Raw genomic sequence first — 19,901 nt, 5'->3', positions numbered from 1 at the left:
TATTTATAATAAAAGCTGCATTGAGTAGATCTTCCTTATATCTAAAATTCTGTAGAAAATAGTCACATATCTGTAGCCAAAATAGATGTACAGATGAAGCCACTTGGATTTGTGAGTTAAATGCGTCATGACTCAGAGTTAATTGAAGAAACTGTGTTATCTAAAGTTATGTTATCTCATTTAATGCATTTAACCTTTTCATTAGCATACCAAAGCACCATTGTTCACAATGGTGAATGCTTTAATTAGATGGGATGTTGTGACACAGTTTTCTGTGTTAAATGAGATAAATGGGATATCTGTGTTTAGTTATTCTGTGTCAAACAGACAAACCAAAGTGGCTGCATCTGTATCAGACAGCAGTGTAACTTTTAGAGTTTAACGTGTGTTTAAATGCAGGTTTTAGTGCAAATAAATGCTTTTGCTAATTTGTTCCATTGTATTCTGCCTGTGAGCGTTCCAAGTTGGATTTTACTCTGTTTGCGTTTCAGTGCGTTTGTTTAGAAGCAGTATGTTGCCTAATCTTGTCATTTACACGCATTCAGTAGAACAGAGGGTTGCATTTGGAATGGAAAGAAAACACACTTGGTTGCATTAAAAGAAAATTGTTTAAACCACATTATATGCGTTTTTTCTCACTTCCCACACCTGTGTAAAAGCCCTTAGAATAGTATTAAATGCTAAAATGTAAAGTATAGCATATGGACCTTTCTACTTTGGTTACATCAATGCCAGCTCCTAAAATATATTTGCCTTTGGCTCAGTCTTTTTTAAGTATTCATGCTTTCAATCATTTCTCTCTCTATATACTTAATCACTTCTACTGTCCTTGTTAAAGACATTTAGAGAAAATGTTTTTCTGTGCATATCCAGGTATTTCTGCATTGCTTTTAACCGCGTGGAAAACCCTCCCAACAAACGTATTTAAACCAAGCTTGATTTTTATGATCCATTATTAATCATTTCAGTCACCGCACATCTTTCATTCATAGATAGGAGTATAGATCACTCATGCATTATATATCAAGAATAAGGGGCACATTTACTTTGCTCGAGTGAAGGAATAGAATAAAAAAACGTTGAATTTCGAATGGTTTTTTTGGCTACTTCAACCTTTGACTACGACTTTGACTTCGAATCAAACAATTCGAAGTAAAAATCGTTTGAATATTCGACCATTCGATAATCAAAGTACTGTCTCTTTAAAAAAAACTTCGACCTCCTACATCGCCACTTAAACCTACTGAACCTCAATGTTAGCCTATGGGGAAGGTCCCCATAGGCTTTCTAAGGTTTTTTTGGTCGTAGAAAAACCGTTCGATCGATTTATTAAAATCCTCGAATAGATTTTTCGTTCGATTGTTCGAACTAATTGCGCTAAATCCTTCGACTTCAATATTCGATTTACCTTCGGCAGTCGAATATCGAGAGTTAATTAACCCTCGATATCTGACTATATGTAAATCTGCCCCCAAGTGTTAGAAAAATGTTTTGGCAAACTTGCATTGGACTGACACACTAAGGGGCAGATTTACCAAGGGTCGAATTTCGAAGTACAAAAAACTTCGAAATTCGACCATCGAATTAAAAAAACGTTGAATATCGAATCTGAAGTTTTTTCAGAAAATTTGTCAATCCTTCGATTGAATAAAAATCGTTCGATGAAACCATTAAATCCTTTGAATCGAGCGATTTGAATGATTTCAGCGATCAATCGAAGGATTTTTATTCGATGTATAAAGACTTAGAAAATGGTTGTAGGAGGTCCCCATAGGCTAACATAGCACTTCGGCAGGTTTAACTTGGCGAAGTACTGAAGTCGAAGTTTTTTAAAGAGACAGTACTTCGATTATGGAATGGTCGAATATTCTAACAATTTTTACTTCGAATCAAAGTAAATTCAAAGTCGTAGTATCCTATTCGATGGTCGAAGTATCCAAAAAATTGCTTCGAATTTAAAAATTTTTTACTTTGAAAATTCCCTCTAATTCACTTCGACCCTTGATAAATTTGCCCCTAAAATATTATCACTCTTATATGGGCGTGTTATGTCTGAATGCCAAGGCTGAAGTAACCATTTAGAGACTTCCCAGGAGGCTAATTTCAGATTTATAACCTAATATGACCTCCGCTATAAAATTAATCAGCAGTCAGGAATCCGGATTTGTTTGGACTCGTGTTGCTTGAACAGAAAATTAATTCTGCCTTTCCACTTACAAATATAGCTCAGATAAAATGGGCTAATCCATTAGGCTTGATCAGTTTAAGGGAACTGAGAACCTGTAGCACTAGCACTAGTGTGCAAGAGAAACTTATTAAAAAAAAAAATGATGATGGTAAATTAACTTGCTGATATGAACAAAAAGATATTTTGCAAGCTTACTTCTGCTAAACCAGATGCAGTTATTTGCCAGGGACCTAACTGTGCAGCTGTATGTACCCCTACTATCAAGTGAGAGAGAACGTTGTTGATTTTAGAATGTGGTTACCCAGCAGATTGCTTTTCACTATGGGAATATCATACTGTCAAATGTATTTATTTTATTTAAATTCTGTATAAAGGATGGTATGCTAGTGAAACATGTTATTTTCATTTGGAATTATTTACTGTTCCTTCCTGCCCACTCAAGTGTTTCAATCAAGTTTCAAACACCTTCCCTAGAATAGGCAGAGAATAATGAAGATTTTAAACTTCAATCAAGTTTCAAACCACTTCAGTAGAGTAGGCAGAGATTAATGACCATTTACAGAGAACTAGCCTCTCCAAAAAGATGGAAATATTTATATACTCATGTCTAATTATAAGTTCTCCAGTGGAAAGCCTCACACAACTGAATCCCTTTGTCCCTGAAACAAATGGTGTGCTGTGTGCACCAGCAGCTTCTGCTCCATCTCTACCTGTCTGGGCATAATACTGTGTATTTTTTATGTTCATGGGTTCACTTTTTACCTAAATCCTTAGTTTTATATGTATTTATACAAGGTAATCAGTGACTCTGATCATGAATGCCGGCAAAAGATGATGTAGAAATGTGACATTTCATTCAGCATCAAAATAATACTTCTTGGACCCAAACAAATATGGATATTTAGGGTCTTTAAATTAGGGATGCATTGAATCCATTATTTTATGATTCGTCTGAACCCAAATCTTTCCTAAAAGATTTGGCCAAATACCGAAAAAGAATAATTTTTTTTTTTACTTCCTTGTTTGTGTGACAAAAAGACACAATTTTTCAGATTTGGTTCAGCCATGCACTTGCATTCAGCCGAATCTAAATAAATCCTGCTGAAAAAGGCTGACTCCTGGATTTGGTGCATCCCTACCTTAAATTAAAGTATATAAATAACATAGTGGAATTTTCTGAAACAGCTGCAATGCTGGAACAGCTCTGGTCTGCAGTTTAGGAGAAAGTGAGTGAATAAGGCCTTCCTTGAGATCATATCCAATGATCAGAGCATATTTTAAGCTCTGTATCCAGTATACTGCAATATCATCATAACTAAACTTGTCGGTAGAAAAATCCTTTGAAAATCAGATTTTCCCTTTTGACCAAGACTTAATAAAATTTTCATAAAAATCAATACAAACGCAGCAAGTTGGGACATAGTAAATTGGCAATTACTGCTCCCAGCAGACAGAAATGTTAAGGAATATGAGGAAAAAGCCAATATGAGGGCCAACCGGCACTCAAACGGATCCACAGGACCAGAGAGAATAAGTTAAAAAAATATTTTTATTTATACAAAGTTAAAAAATGTATATCTGCATCTCCATCCATTGGGCGGATGAAGATGCACTTTTTTTAACTGTGTTTAAATAAAAATATATTTTTTAACTTATTCTCTCTGGTCCTTTGGATCCGTTTGAGTGCTGGTTGGCCCTGCTTTTTCCTCATTTTCCTTGCTGTACCGCTCCCTAAAGCTCGGGGTCTGGGGCTGGTGCACCCAGACCACATTCTCTACTCGGTGAGTCGTTCACAATGTATTCTGGAGCACCGTTTTTCCCATTATTGAAAAGTCAGAAATGTTCACCAGGAAAGAAAAAAATCATCCTGTAGCTAATTGTAATGCTATGCCTTAAAACACATGAAACCAGCAAATAAACAGCATTCTGTAATAAAATACACTAATGGGTGCTAACAAGTACACTGTCTACTTTGGTTTAGATTAGGTTATGCAGCAGTCTTAGCAATGAAATGATTAAATAATGTAACTAGTTTGATATGGAACATATACAGTACATGGATCATGTCTCATTGTGTTCAACAACTAATGTTGTAACCGTTTCAAATTAAACTAACTGAAACAATCTGGCATTTATCCTATCTATCAATCTATCCTCTATCTAACCATTATGATTAATTTTAAAGATAAATAACATACAGCAGTGCTGCTTTGCTTAGCAATATTTAATAATGCCGATGCCAATACTGCAGCTTTTGTGAATAAAAATGACAAGCATGGCTGGGAAATGATTCTTGGAGTCTTCGTTATTTCAAATCGAAGACTGTTGGTCTGTCCTTCAAACTAAAACCACAGCACTGAGAAAACCGCAAAATTGCCTTTTGAGTTTGGTGGTGCAATAAAAAATTAATCGTTCCATCTTGATAGTCTGTAATGTCGTAGCACCCCCTAGTGATACTAATTGGAATTTCCAATTACTTGTCATAATTACAATACAGTGATGGCAGGATAGAAAACAGGTACCTTGTTTGCTTTTGTATCTTTGGTTTATTAATTGACAAGTACATTACAAGCAATAATATTCGTTTTGTTGCATGATGTCATTTTGAAGAGTAAAACTGAGGAAGAAGTTGAGTCTGGAGAGGAGCCAAGCCCCAACAAGAGGCACAGTCGTTCTTTGATGGGAAGTTTTTCCAAGCACAAGGTAAATCATATAAAACGAATGTGCCAATAAACTTGCTATATACACAAACACACACATTTTGCCTTCTCAACGTGTGCAACCTCTATTTAGAAAAAAGGTGGAAGAATCAAAAAGTGTTCAAGCTTAGAAGAAGGGGACGAGAGCCTGGACCGTCAGGGAAGCTTAGCAAGAGCTCCAGTGCATTACAGCAGGTAAGTTAGGCTGGCAGTATTCTATCAACGTTTGATTATTCAGGTATAACCACCATGATGCATGTGTTTTTTGTTTGTTCACTAGAATAAACAGACAAAAGAAAACCATGAAGCTGTCAAGAGCTCTGTCTGACCTGGTCAAATACACTAAATCAGTTGGTATCCATGATGTGGAAACTGAAAGTAAGTTGACATGATTAGTATAAAGTTCTGAAATATCCGTATTTGGTCCTCAAATACTGTATTTTTTTTATTATTTGTTCTTAAATAGCTTATGCTATTTGTGCATTGCCATTTCATCCCAAATTGCTGACAATGTAAAATAAGGTTTGTGCCGTCAGCAAGACTGTAATATGCTCAGAATAACCTGCTTCTATATGTGTATATCTGCTGAATTCAGCAAGACTTTTGCCTTCTCATAATGATATTTACTCAGTTTGTCAGTCTGTATGCAGAAGCTGGGTTGGTCTAGACACTATACAATATACAGCCATATAGGATGTCCGTCAACCTCTCACCACCAGAAAAGGTTCAAGTGGCCTTGACATATTCAAAGCTTTGCTTGTCTGTTTAATACCACTAATGTACATCATTATTTTCAACAAGCATGGGCTTGAATTCTCACTTGTCCCTACGTAACAATATCTTTCCATAAAACTGCTTTAAAGGAGAAGTAAACCCTAAAAATGAATATAGCTAAATATGCCATATTTTATATACTGCACTTATTGCATCAGCCTAAAGTTTCAGCTTGTCAATAGCAGCAATGATCCAGGACTTCAAACTTGTCACAGGGGGGTCACCATCTTGGAAAGTGTCTGCGAAACTCACATGCTTAGTGGGCTCTGAGCAGCTGTTGAGAAGCGAAGCTTAGGGGTTGTTGTAAATTATCAAGCAGAGAATGAGGTTTGTCTGTAATATAAGGTGATGTTACAGGATTGATTATTAGATTCACATGGTAGTTGCACTGGTTTCTGTGCTGCCATGTAGTAATTATTTGTGTAAATCGCTAATCAGCCTTATATTATGACATTTATATTCTATGTGTAATGTATATTGTGAGTCGGTCCTTAAGCTCAGTAAGTGACAGCAGCACAGAGCATGTGCACTGAATCAGCAGAAAAGAAGATGGGGAGCTACTGGGGCATCTTCAGAGACACAGATCTTTACTGCTAAAGGGCTGTGATTGCTTTGGGTTTTTACCAAAACCCAAAAAATAGTGTACAACATTTCTAGCCAACTTCTTTAGTTACGCTTTAGTTCTTCTTTCAGAGTTTGGAGTGGACATACATTTTTGGATCCTTCCTTTACTCATGTATTCATTTAAGGCTAATGAGGCAGTGGCCATTTATAAAAGCAAATACGTGGAATAGTGTGCAAAACACAATGGTTTGGCCTCATGCTTCATAGGCAGGTGTAATGGTAAATAACACCAGCCTATGTATAATTGTCTGTAAAGTAGGAACGGTAGCATACATATTGCTTCTAATTAGCCTATGTACCCTACAGTGCTATTCAGAAAAGTCTTTATGATTTGATATGTCACAGTGAGTGAGTGTTTGGGCATTAATAGAGGGAGAATCATCAGGACCAGCATCAGAAATGTCGGGGGAACCTACAACTAAACGATGGGAGTCCCCCATGTCCAGAGCAGAGCAAATTGCTGCTTTCATTGTTCTACTTGCAGCTCGTTTTACAAAGCTAATTAATGGTAGCTATAGGTAACTGTCCATGGGCAAATTTGCCCAGTGTTGATAAATGAGTCCCACTGCCTCTCATGAGCATAAGATTCCCAGGCCCCTTCCATAAATTCCTGTTGACTCCAGCCCCACTAGGGCAGCCTTGTGCACCATTATGTGTTGTGTTTGTAACATTTTGTATCTGAGCTTCTTTATAAAAAATACTTTGTGATGTAGCTACAAACTTGTATTCAAGCATATAACCACTCATTTCTCATTTTTCTTATTTACTTGTAAGGTATGCAGCTGAAAATCATTTAGTTTTTTTTAGACAACCTTATCGATGCATTCTGTACAACCCATGCATCACATTAATGGGTTCAGTGTGTTGGTGACTGCGCTCATTTATTCAAATGTGGTGACTAATAACTTGATATTTGTTTGTTTTCCAAGTCTCTTGCAGCTGGCAAGTTTCATCATTTAGTGAAACAAAAGCTCACCAGATCCTTCAGCAGAAACCAGCACAGTTTGTCCGGTTTAACCAGCACCAGCTCTCTCGCATTTATCCATCATCCTACAGAGTCGACTCCAGTAACTACAACCCACAGCCATTTTGGAATGCCGGTTGTCAATTAGGTAGGAGAGAATAAAAAGTAATAGTAATTTTAAAAATATATATAATAATTTGTAACTTACTGGAATGCCTTGATTAATAACACTCTTGTTGTGACTGAGATGTAAGTATTTACCCAAATAGGAACTACAATTTTTAAAGCTAAATCAGCACTTTATTTTCAAGGTAGGGACAACCATTCATAAAGAGGAAGTATCTGTGTTTACCTTCAGTTTATCTAAAGGCAATAGGAATATTGTTTTGTTACTGTGGATACATATGTTTGCTTATTTTTTCTGGCACTGTGTTTAAGAGAAATTAGAAAATATGAATTTTTTGTTGTCAATAGCTCCCATGTCATGTAAATTTCTCATGTTTTCTAGACAACAATTTTTTTCTTGTAGAGAGATTCATCATAGCTGTAAAAGACATGTTGATAAATGTTTTTTAGTAGGAGGTAGAACCTAGATCATTAATGGCTCCCCTCGTCCCTGGCTTCTAAATGAACACTTTTAACTTGCTTTGGCTGCCATGGCTTCATGGCCTGTTTTTGTTTTTTTAATTTGGTCATACCTCAAAAATATGGAAAATATGAACCATCAAATTATTACTTTGTTTAACTGTGTGTTATTGGCAAGGATGGAAATTCACATTAATTAAAAAACAAATCCAGAGGTTTCTTATTAATTCATTAGCATTTAGGTTTCATTTGTGGTCATGCTAGAAAGAGTAAAAACATGATTTTTATACATAAAGCATATCTCAAGTAGTATCATTGAACCACACAAGGTCTACTCCCTTGTTTACCTTAGGCGTTTACATGTAATAATATCCCAGCACCAAGAAACCCCGGCTTTTGGGAAGTGGTATTTATTTTTAAACTAAAACGTGATCCCACTTAAAAAGGGGTTGCTGGGTTAGTTTGCCAGATAGGCTAAAATCACACATCATAGGGCCGAATAAAGATAATTTCATTGGTGACACATCATTCAAGTGTGGGGAATGGACAAGGATCTTCTGATGCCTTAGCAAGATCTTCATCTATATTTTTACCCTTATGTTGCTGGTGGCATGCCTAACGTTATCATTCATTCTTGATTAAGGCAGCATGGTATAATTAACACGTACCCAATAGGGGATTTTTTTCCCTGTAATTCCACAATATAGTCAACTTAATATAGTTGTCAATGAAGGGTGCTTCTAGGAGTAGCATTATGAAAATGCCTACTAGAAAATCAACATTTTAGAACAAAATGATGTTAACCATGGAGACAGAACACACAACCACCACATTCCACCAACATTCCTTAGTGACCTATTTCAGCCATGTGTTTATTCAAATAATGTGTTTTACCATTGTTTAATATGTAGGTGTTAAAACAGGAAAGGATTACATTTTTTTTGAAGTGAAGGAAGTAGTCATATGACTTCCAGATTAAATATCTGCATTCATGCAAAAAAGGGAACTTTACATTTATCTTTCTGCAAATATCCAGTTTCCCAAATCTTTTTTCGTAAAAAAAACCCCACTATATTCTGATCATTTCTCATATTAATACTATATTTCCAGAGCAATTTGTGTTTTTAAAATGAAGATAGGTAATTGTCTCTTGTTAATGTATTGGTATATCATACACACATATTTAACAACCAAATTTTTTTTTTTTATTAGTTGCTTTAAACTACCAGTCGGAAGGAAGAATGTTGCAGTTAAACCGAGCCAAGTTCAACAGCAATGGAATCTGCGGCTATGTGCTGAAACCGAAATGCATGTGTCAAGGTGACAGTAACCCAGTAACCAACAGAGTGTTCATAATGCAAATCAATCTGCAAGGCCTGACTGTAGTACAGAACCTACATTCTTCACTGGAGTCATGCAGAACTATGTAGGACTTCAGATTATATGAACTGGTGATGTTTCTGGTGTAGCTTTGGCTGCCTCGGGGATCTGAGACCATATTTGAACTGCTTTTTCCTGAGCCAATCAAAGACATGTGAGCAGTGAACTGAACACCAGCAGCATCTTTTTTTTATTTTCAAATGCAACATCTCTGTGGGTGGATATCTGCCATCCATACATATGGATCTATATCCTACCATAACTAATTGTTAACTTGCTAGGGAAAAAGACATGGCTAAGGTTGCTTCCATAATATCTAAATGGGTAATTGCTATTTATGAAGCACAATGAGCTTAAGTATAGCATTTTTATTTATTGGTTTTGATGATTCTAATTATAGGTGCCTTTAATCCTAATTCTGAAGATCCTTTACCAGGACAAATGAAGAAACAGCTTGTTTTGAGAATAATCAGTGGCCAACAGCTACCAAAGCCAAAAGACTCCATGCTAGGAGATCGTGGAGAGGTAAGGCAATAATAAAAGTTGGTTTAAATCAGATTTATGTTTAATTACAGATATTGTAGAAAGAAGAAAAAGTGTATGGCAAGTTTATGAATATGTTCTGCTATTTAAAACACCTGAGCTGGAGGGCTAGAACTTGGTTAATATCAGTCCATATAATTCTGCAGAGAAGGGGGTGAAATAAAGTCTAAATTAAGAAAGTTGCTATGGGTTTTTAAAATTATGTCTTTGCTATATTTACTTGAAACATAAGTTAATTATGGAAATGAAACATAAGTTGATTATGGAAACTGAAACGAGACTGTTGAATTTATGAGCATATGTGCAGAAATATCTATATTTAGGCTGTATGCAATTTTTTTTCTCACTAAGTATTATTTACTGGATCATATGCACCAGGCATAATCTTTAATTAGGTTCAGTAGAAGGATCATGTTGAAAATGTTGTATAACTATTTAAGGCTAAATTTACAGTGGGTGATTGCCTGGTGTTTATTAAATTTGGCCTATCCTTACTAAACCTGACCTGTCTAGGTTCTACTTTACCCTGCCTGCCTGCTCAGTCCAGGGCTTGCACAAAATGGGCCCTGGGAACATGACTGCTCAGGACTATATACTTTAGTGCAGTCATCTGCCATCTACTGGGCACTGATAGAACTACATTGTTATAGCTCAAAGCAGAATAAGGAAACCGGTCCCCCTCCTAACTGTATTTTAGGTGTCTATAACACTACAGGACTTCCTGCTAAATAATACTGGGAGACTAATTTACCAGTCCCCTACACAAGTAATATATGTATCTATAGGCCTTTATGGACTGGTTGTTCTATAAAGATTTATCATGGAGATAAAATTAAGGGAAATGTATTCTTTGTTCTAAGTAGGTTTTGCAAGATGAATGTTCAGTAATGTTTTGTAAAAGTGATTAACATTCTGTTACCCCCTAAATTGAAGTACTGAATACCTCTGCATTAATACAAGTAAAAAACATCTCAAGTAGTTTTTAGTATATAAGAGAAAATGAAAGGATGAGTGATTGTTTATAATCAGCAACATATTCTGTATTGCATACAATTCTTCCTGTAAGGTTTTACTACAATTGATGAACCAGGGAAAACACAGTTTATAAGCTAAGCGAGCTGTACAACTCAAGCACTAAAGTCTTTTTTTTTTAAATTCACAACATTCGCATCTTGGCATAATTGGGAAAAGTGTGCAACTGTAGTCCATATAATAGCAAAATATCAATATATAATTCTATACATTTGCAGTCACAGTGCAGGAAATGTTTTGAAGAATTACTTGCAAACTCTACATCCATCTTTTGAATTTCTTGTGGATTATTTTCTCTTCTTGTACAGCAAGAGAAGAAGATCTTCTATGCAGCAGTTAATCTGTGGATCTACAACCAGCTAGCTCTCTCGTTCTTTCCTGATTAGTCAATTTATTAATCATTTAGCAGGCTACTAGAAATCATGTGGAGTTACAGGATCTTCTGAGGTTCCTGAATGGCCTTGTCCATTTGCTTCAGCTTTGGGGTTTAGTGTCTGAGTAGCCTAAATTCTTTCAATGTACATATTTTCTAATGTGATGTATAATGTGACACAGTATTATAGTAGATGTGCCTGAAAAAATCCTTCCTGACTGCAAGAGATCTGACCAATCAACTTTGTACTTTGTGTATGGATAATATGATTAAAGGCACAGTAACATCAAAAAATGAAAGTGTTTTAAAAGTAATACAAATATAATGCAGTGTTGCCCTGCACTGATAAAACTGGTGTGTTTGCTTCAGAAACACTACTATTGTTTTTATAAATAAGCCGCTGTGTAGCAGTGGGGTTAGCCATTCAATGGAGATAATGCTCAAGTTACACGGCATATAGCCATTATGCTCTGTAGAACATAATGGTGTTATCTGTTATCCACTATTTAACCTGTGCCATATAGTCTTTTTTCAATTTCCGCCATTGCTACACAGCAACTTGTTTATACGAACTATAGTAGAGTTTATGAAGCAAACAGATCAGTTTTACCAGTGCAGGGCAACAGTACATGATATTTTCATTACTTTAAAACACAAATTTTTTGGTGTTACTGTTCTGTGTATTTTCTGGTATGCTAAAAGCGGCATCCACCGACCCCAAAACTTTTTTTAAACCTAGCTATTTTATCTGCTTGTATAACAGCCTTAGGGAGTGAGTTCATCAAGTAAAAGCTTTCATTGTAAAAAAAAAACAAAAAACCTTCAATCTCAAATTAAACTGTGATCTTACAATTAAAATTATTTTTTTATGTCCTTGTTTCCACTGAAAGGACCTACGGATAAATAAAGCATTAAAGAGTTTATTATATGGACCCCTTGTAGATTTGTACAAAGTAATCATAAATGCCTCAAGGGCCTCTTCTAAGCATAAACAATCCTAACTTACCCATCCTTTCTTCATAAATGAGAACTTCTATAACTTACATTAATTTGGTTGCTTTGCTTTGGCCTTTCTTTGGATTAAAGAAAGAAAGAAAGATTTGTAAAGATTCATTCGTATCTTGGCATAATTGGGAATACTATGCATCTGCAGTCAATATAATAGCAAAATATAAATGTATAAATCCATACTTTTGCAGCCACAGTGCAGGGATTTGTTAAGAATTAGATGCAAACTCTACATTCATCTTTTAATGTTGACCATTTTTGTTGGATAAGCCATGTGTCATTTTTTTATTGCAGATCATTGATCCTTTTGTAGAAGTTGAGCTTATTGGTTTGCCAGTGGATTGTTTCAAAGAACAAACACGAGTTGTTGATGATAATGGTAATGATGAGATCGAAATCTTTATTTGTCGAGTTCTGAATGTACTTTCAATGTGTTGTACCTCTTAACAAGTTTAGAAAGAATAAGTAATTATTGTTACCTACTAAGGTCCAAAGAAGCCACAGTGGGTCAGCCATTATTTATGGGCATTATTTATGGATCATTGGGTATCTAAACTTAGGGAGCATAGGGTACGCAATAGTTCTTAGGTCCATAAGCCATTGCAGGGTCTGTTTCCCTATAGTTAATTCCATGCTTTTTCAGTAAAATGATTTGCGAGTTTGAATCATATAAGTTTTTATTAGAATGAACAACCACTTGTCCTATCAAAACTTACCTTTAACCTACTAGCTGTTCTTTCTTGTAGTGCATACAAGGTGCATGACCAAAGTTTTCAGTACTGCAAGTGTAGCACACCTGAGGGTGGGCCTGAGAAGTGTGTGAGTAGTGTGACTTGCTAAAAGTGTACCCTGGATACCCTTAGGCTGTGGGCAACTCCCTGCAGCTCTCAGCAGTGTGTAGTGGCTCCTTTAAGCACCTTACCCTCAGGTGGATCCTGGGCGTCTCCAGGTGCACAGATCAATCAGCTTGGAAATAACAGCAGTCCAGGGTTTTTTCAAACAAATAAACCTTTTTATTGAATAAGCAGAAAGGCCTCTAGTGAATGCAACCGTTCTTAATGGTAGTTGGTACAAATTCACATCAATCCTAGAGATCCTCTCAATAGATTGTAATACTCACAGATATGAAATACTCTTGGTTAATCTTCTCCCCCGTGGTAGTACTGCCTGTTTTGGTGATCCTTTCCCCAGCAGAGGTAAACTCTAAGGGGGAATGTAATTAAAGTCACAGAGAGAAAAACAATTCACAACAATACGAATAAAATTCCACATTTCAGTTTGTTCCTTAAACTGTTATTGCATTGCGAATTTTAATTGCGCATTGCGAACTTTAATTGTGCACTCTTAAGAAGTGCTTGAAGTTGTAGTAATCTTTTGGAGCAAACATAACGACTTTTTCAGTAAGACGTTTTATTACATTTAATGCCCATTGGCGCAAACTATAAAATTCGCAAGCGGTCTTCCACTGTCGGAAATGGTCACTAAACAGTTTCCGGGTTCGCAAAAGCTATATTAAATTCGCGCAAGGCAAAATTTGTTCACGCAAAGGCATTTATTTTTCGCATTGCGAATAGTTTTTCAGTTACCGACTTATTACATTCCCCTAATAGAGTTATCTTGCTCTCTAGCAGCTTCCCCACTTACCACTCACCAGTGGTGTCTTGCTCCTTGGCAAATCCCGTGCCCCAAACTCACCCACTTGTGTCCTTGTGCTAGTGGCTGATCATTGCAAGGGTACTAACCCCACTGTCCTCCTTGTTGGAGCCTTGAGCTGCCCAGCTAAACAACCTAGCCCTGAACTTTAACTAACATGCCTGGGAACTGTCCAAACCAAATCCTGTACCCACCTCCCCACAAAGTGGGATCCAGGAAGAGACCTTAGCACGTATGCTCTCCTTTTATCCAAAATTATCCTGCTACCTACTGGGCAAACCTTGAGCTGCAATGGACCCAGGAAACGGGACATAGCTGCCTGGATGAATCTAACATACCTAAACCTTTGCATCTTTACACAAGCTTCTATCCATGGTGGGGGGGGCGGGCTCAGGTGAATAACTTGTTAGAGCCTCAAGATTTCTGACGTTGGCCTTGAGCCACATTCAGCTAGTGATCCAGTATCTACAAAACAAGGTTAGATTGTCACAAATTCTAACAACAACACTATGCACATGCATCCACTTCAATTTGTTCTTCTGTTTCCTCTTTCTTCTGTGTTGTAGGGTCCCATGAATTGTAACCAAGCCAAAATTTGTTTTGCCTGTATTTGTTTCTATTGTTCTTATTCCTTACTATTAATTGTATATTAATTGCTTTATAAAAGTTTTTACAATGACTGGTTTTATCAAATTTAAAGCAGTGTTAAATGAGTGATATTCATTGGTTCTACCTTCTTATTTCTAGGATTCAACCCTATGTGGGAGGAAACCCTTGTGTTTACAGTGCACATGCCAGAAATCTCATTAATTCGTTTTCTTGTGTGGGATCATGATCCAATTGGCCGGGATTTCATTGGACAAAGGACCCTTTCATTTAGCAGCATGATGCCAGGTGAAGACAGGTTTTCTTTATATCATAGTACAATGGTACAGACAAAACTGAGGGATAAAGTGGAGGGTACAGTCCATACTCTAAGCAAGAAATGCTACATTATATAAAGGGAATGTGTAATATTAGACCATATTAAACAATGAACAGCAAATATAGTCATTCTTGTATGGTTCATAAATATAAAAGAGGGGATCCTGCAAACAAAAATAGTGCCTGTGAACCCCACCTTGGGTTAGAAATATGGTTTAAAATGGCATATTTTATATATTGAACTTATTGCACCAGCCTTAGGTTTCAGCTTCTCAATAGCAGCAATGATCCAGGACTTCAAACTTGTCATCATCTTGGAAAGTGTCTGTGACACTCAGATGCTCAGTGGGCTCTGAGCAGCTGTTGGAAATTTAAGCTTAGGGGTCTTCACAAATTTACAAGAAGAAAATGAGGTTTGTCTGTTATATAAACTGATACTACAAGACTGATTATTAAACTCTGATGTTAATTGCACTGATTTCTGAGCTGACATGTACTTTAGTAAGTATCTGTATTAATTACTAATCAGCCTTATATAGCAACATTTCTATTCTGTATATACAGTATATTGTATGTCTGCCCCTAAGCTTAGTAACTGACATCAGCACAGAGCATGTGCAGTGAATCAGTAGAAAAGATGGGGAGCTATTGGGGCATCTTTGGAGACACAGATCTTCCCTGCTAAAGGACTGTGGTTGCCTTGGGCTGGTATAGGAGCCCAGAACATAATGTACCACATTTCTAGTAGGGATGTAGCGAACGTCGGAAAAAAAGTTCGCGAACATATTCGCGAACTTGCGCAAAAATGCGAGCGGTTCGCGAACGGTTCGCGAACCCCATAGACTTCAATGGGAAGGCGAACTTTAACATCTAGAAAAGACATTTCTGGCCAGAAAAATGATTTTAAAGTTGTTTAAAGGGTGCAACGACCTGGACAGTGGCATGCCAGAGGGGGATCAAGGGCAAAAATGTATCTGAAAAATCTGCCTGTGTGTGCTTGGAAGAGATAGTGTAGGGGGAGAGCTGTTAGTGATTTCAGGGACAGATGATAGTAAGTTTGCTGGCTAGTAATCTGCTTGATACTGCTCTGTATTGGAGGGACAGAAGTCTGCAGGGATTTGAGGGACATTTTAGCTTAGGTAGCTTTGCTGGCTAGTAATCTACTGTTCTCTTTAAACAACTGCCATACGTTGACCTTGTAGGCATTGTTTGCCCAGTTTTTTTGGACGCAGCCACTGAAGCACAGTTGCCAGAAAAAATATGCCATATAAATGCTGAAAATAGTCATTTTTCGCCATACGTTGACCTTGTAGACATTGTTTGCCCAGTTTTTTTGGACGCAGCCACTGAAGCACAGTTGCCAGAAAAAATATGCCATATAAATGCTGAAAATAGTAATTTTTCGCCATACGTTGACCTTGTAGACATTGTTTGCCCAGTTTTTTTGGTTGCAGCCACTGAAGCACAGTTGCCAGAAAAAATATGCCACATAAATGCTGAAAATAGTCATTTTTTGCCATATACGTTGAGTCAACGTATGGCAAAAAATGACTATTTTCAGCATTTATATGGCATATTTTTTCTGGCCTCTGTGCTTCAGTGGCTGTGGCCAAAAAAACTGGGCAAACAATGCCTACAAGGTCAACGTATACACTACTACAGCGGTGGATACGGATTACGTAAAATATATTATGGCTGCTTGAAAAAAGTGACTCCGGTGTTTTTTCTGGAGACGGTAATATTATGGATATTTAGACAGAATGGGAACAAGGTCACACAGCTCGATGGCGGGTTGAAGAAAACAGTGTGCAAATAATGCCTACAAGGCCAACGTATACACTACTACAGCGGTGGATACGGATTACGTAAAATATATTATGGCTGCTTGAAAAAAGTGACTCCGGTGTTTTTTCTGGAGACGGTAATATTATGGATATTTAGACAGAATGGGAACAAGGTCACACAGCTCGATGGCGGGTTGAAGAAAACAGTGTGCAAATAATGCCTACAAGGCCAACGTATACACTACTACAGCGGTGGATACGGATTACGTAAAATATATGAATGCTGCTTGAAAAAAGTGACTCCGGTGTTTTTTCTGGAGACGGTAATATTATGGATATTTAGACAGAATGGGAACAAGGTCACACAGCTCGATGGCGGGTTGAAGAAAACAGTGTGCAAATAATGCCTACAAGGCCAACGTATACACTACTACAGCGGTGGATACGGATTACGTAAAATATATGAATGCTGCTTGAAAAAAGTGACTCCGGTGTTTTTTCTGGAGACGGTAATATTATGGATATTTAGACAGAATGTGAACAAGGTCACACAGCTCGATGGCGGGTTGAAGAAAACAGTGTGCAAATAATGCCTACAGGGCAAATAATGCCTAAAAGGTCAACTTATACACTACTACAGCGGTAGTAAAATAAAAAAAAGTAAAATAAAAAAAAAAATGAATATTAAAAAAAAAAAATTAAAGTTGGTGCTGCTGAACTACTAGGAGCAGCAGATTAGCACACCAGTCCCACTCCCCAACACTGCTAGACTAATAGCACTGGGCTCTTATAGTAGTAGTAGTAGTAGTAGTAGTAAAACAACAAAAAAATAAATAAAAGCAGTCCTTACAAGGACTACTGTTATTGCAGCAGTCAGCAGATGAGATCAGAAGCAGGACAGCTGCCCACTGCAGCTACATACAGAGCACTGCAGTAGAAGGTAGATTACTAGCCAGCAAAGCTACCTAAGCTAAAATGTCCCTCAAACCCCTGCAGACTTCTGTCCCTCCAATAACAGAGCAGTATCAAAACGATTACTAGCCAGCAAACTTTCAACTGTCCCTGAAATCACTAACAGGCAGCAGCTCTCTCCCTACACTATCTCTTCAGCACACACAGGCAGAGTGAAAAAACGCTGCAGGGCTTCGGTTTTTATAGGGAAGGGGAGTGGTCCAGGGGAGAGCTTCCTGATTGGCTGCCATGTACCTGCTGGTCTGGGGTGAGAGGGCAAAAAAAAGCGCCAACAATGGCGAACCCAAAATGGCGAACGTCGCGCGACGTTCGCGAACTTCCGGCGAGCGCGAACACCCGATGTTCGCGCGAACAAGTTCGCCGGCGAACAGTTCGCGACATCTCTAATTTCTAGCCTACTTCTTGGGTTAAGCATTACTTCTCCTTTAAGGTGTTACCATACAAACACCTCAACATCTCAGGATGAAAATCCAGTTTTAATTTATTTTGTTCTATCTTTTTATTTATTGATGTTTCATGAATTTGGTTTCTGTACACTAGATTTACCAAGTGATGGATTAATATATTTTAATTATTTACAAATGCCATTTTGTGCTGCACATGCATTAACTTCCATTGTTAAATAATGCAAGAGGTCTTTCTAGCTGACAACTTAAATGATTTCATTGGTCCTCCATATCAATTATGCATTCTTCATTTTTACAGGCTATCGACATGTGTACCTAGAAGGTATGGAGGAGGCATCCATCTTTGTTCATGTAGCAATCAATGACATCAGTGGTAAGGTAAGCGTAAACAAACATAAGAAGCATGAACCATGCATATAATGTTACAGACGTGTATATTCAAACTATTTACTGAATTTTAAAACATCGCCACTTTTATTGCAATGCCTTCCTTGATTTATTGCATATTGGCTGAAGCTTAATTTGGCAAATCTGCAATATATTCATCACTTGTATTTGCCCAATATTGCTTAATACATTTGACTATATTTGAGAATTGTTTGCATATGTTGCAAGAGTGCCAAACTGCTAATTCTATAGATGATAAATCAATTTTTAGGATTGCATTTATTATTACAAAACTTACAATACATAAACATGAGAAAAATGTTAATTCAGGCTGATATGAGTGCCTGACTTTTACAAAAGGTGAATTGTGTGCCAGACAACCAGCAACATTTGTTTACTACAGCTTTGAATCTACTCATTTCATTTGTTTAACTTGTTAAAAAAAATCCCTATTTTAGACCTTAGAGGGCAGTACAGGCAAATATAATAGGGTCCAGAAAAATAACCTAGGAGTTTAAAGTATATCATTTCAAACCATTTGCTGTTTAGGAGAGTTGAATCCATTTAGTGCTGACATTCTGCTCTTAGATTAATGCCATGGATTGCCATGAATACATTAGAGTGGCTCAGTGGCCTGTTAATGCGAGGGCTACAGCTTCAACGTTGAATAGCTCTAAAAGTGTTAACATGCATCTAGTAACTACTGTATATAAAACTCATTAAAATGTATTGGTTTCTGAAAGGTCCGATGGTCAAACTGTTTGTTTAGCCAATACATTTTGAGGAATGCAATATGTGATTTTGGAGTATCTTTTAATAAAGAGTTTCCAAGATGGGTTCTATACCTGTACAAGTAAGAATATGCAGTCATTTCAATGTTAAGGACTAGCGAATCCCCTGTCCCATTTCACTTTGACAAAATATTAGTAAAACTGATTAAAAAATTTGTGAAACGGTGAAAAATTACCGAAACGCGTCGAATCAATAAACAAATTTTTTTATGCGCGCAACTTTTTTCTAACTCCAAATGCATTAAAGCCAATGTGTGTTTTTTCTTGTGGCAACATTGTCATCTCAGCGACTTTTTGTCCAAATGTTGAATTTTTGCCGTGCTTCTAAGGGGCAGATGTATTAAGGGTCGAATATCGAGGGTTAATTAACCCTCGATATTCGACTAGGAACTAAAATCCTTCGACTTCGAATATCGAAGTCGAAGGATTTAGCGCAAATACTGCGATCGAACGATCGAAGGATTATTCCTTCGATCGAACGATTAAATCCTTCGAATCGAACGATTCGAAGGATTTTAATACAACGATCGAAGGAATATCCTTCGATCAAAAAAACTCAGGCAAGCCTATGGGGACCTTCCCCATAGGCTAACATTGACTTCGGTAGCTTTTAGCTGCCGAAGTAGGGGATCGAAGTTTTTTTTAAAGAGGCAGTACTTCGACTATCGAATAGTCGAACGATTTTTAGTTCGAATCGTTCGATTCGTAGTCGTAGTCGAAGTAGCCCATTCGATGGTCGAAGTAGCCCAAAAAACACTTCGAAATTCGAAGTTTTTTTACTTCGAATCCTTCACTCGAGCTTCATGAATCGGC

The 19,901-nt window shown here is 37.1% G+C and overlaps 1 protein-coding gene across 10 annotated transcripts in view; it reads left to right on the top strand.

The window, feature by feature from the left end:
• The window catches only part of LOC108697630 (1-phosphatidylinositol 4,5-bisphosphate phosphodiesterase eta-2), a 400,986-nt gene that overhangs the window by 358,135 nt on the left and 22,950 nt on the right, over window positions 1-19,901 (top strand). For all 10 annotated transcript variants that reach the window (XM_041571413.1, XM_041571420.1, XM_041571414.1 and 7 more), the window contains 9 exons: window positions 4,799-4,891; window positions 4,982-5,082; window positions 5,168-5,265; window positions 7,215-7,397; window positions 9,047-9,154; window positions 9,615-9,739; window positions 12,465-12,549; window positions 14,571-14,717; window positions 18,209-18,288. In XM_041571413.1, coding sequence (XP_041427347.1) covers window positions 4,799-4,891; window positions 4,982-5,082; window positions 5,168-5,265; window positions 7,215-7,397; window positions 9,047-9,154; window positions 9,615-9,739; window positions 12,465-12,549; window positions 14,571-14,717; window positions 18,209-18,288 — 1,020 coding nt within the window. The remainder of the gene's footprint in view (window positions 1-4,798; window positions 4,892-4,981; window positions 5,083-5,167; window positions 5,266-7,214; window positions 7,398-9,046; window positions 9,155-9,614; window positions 9,740-12,464; window positions 12,550-14,570; window positions 14,718-18,208; window positions 18,289-19,901) is intronic.

Source organism: Xenopus laevis, chromosome 7S (genome assembly GCF_017654675.1).
Source record: "Xenopus laevis strain J_2021 chromosome 7S, Xenopus_laevis_v10.1, whole genome shotgun sequence".
Taxonomy (NCBI): Eukaryota; Metazoa; Chordata; class Amphibia; order Anura; family Pipidae; genus Xenopus; species Xenopus laevis.
Note: the sequence above shows the minus strand (reverse complement) of the source record. Positions and strands in the feature narration are given on the sequence as shown.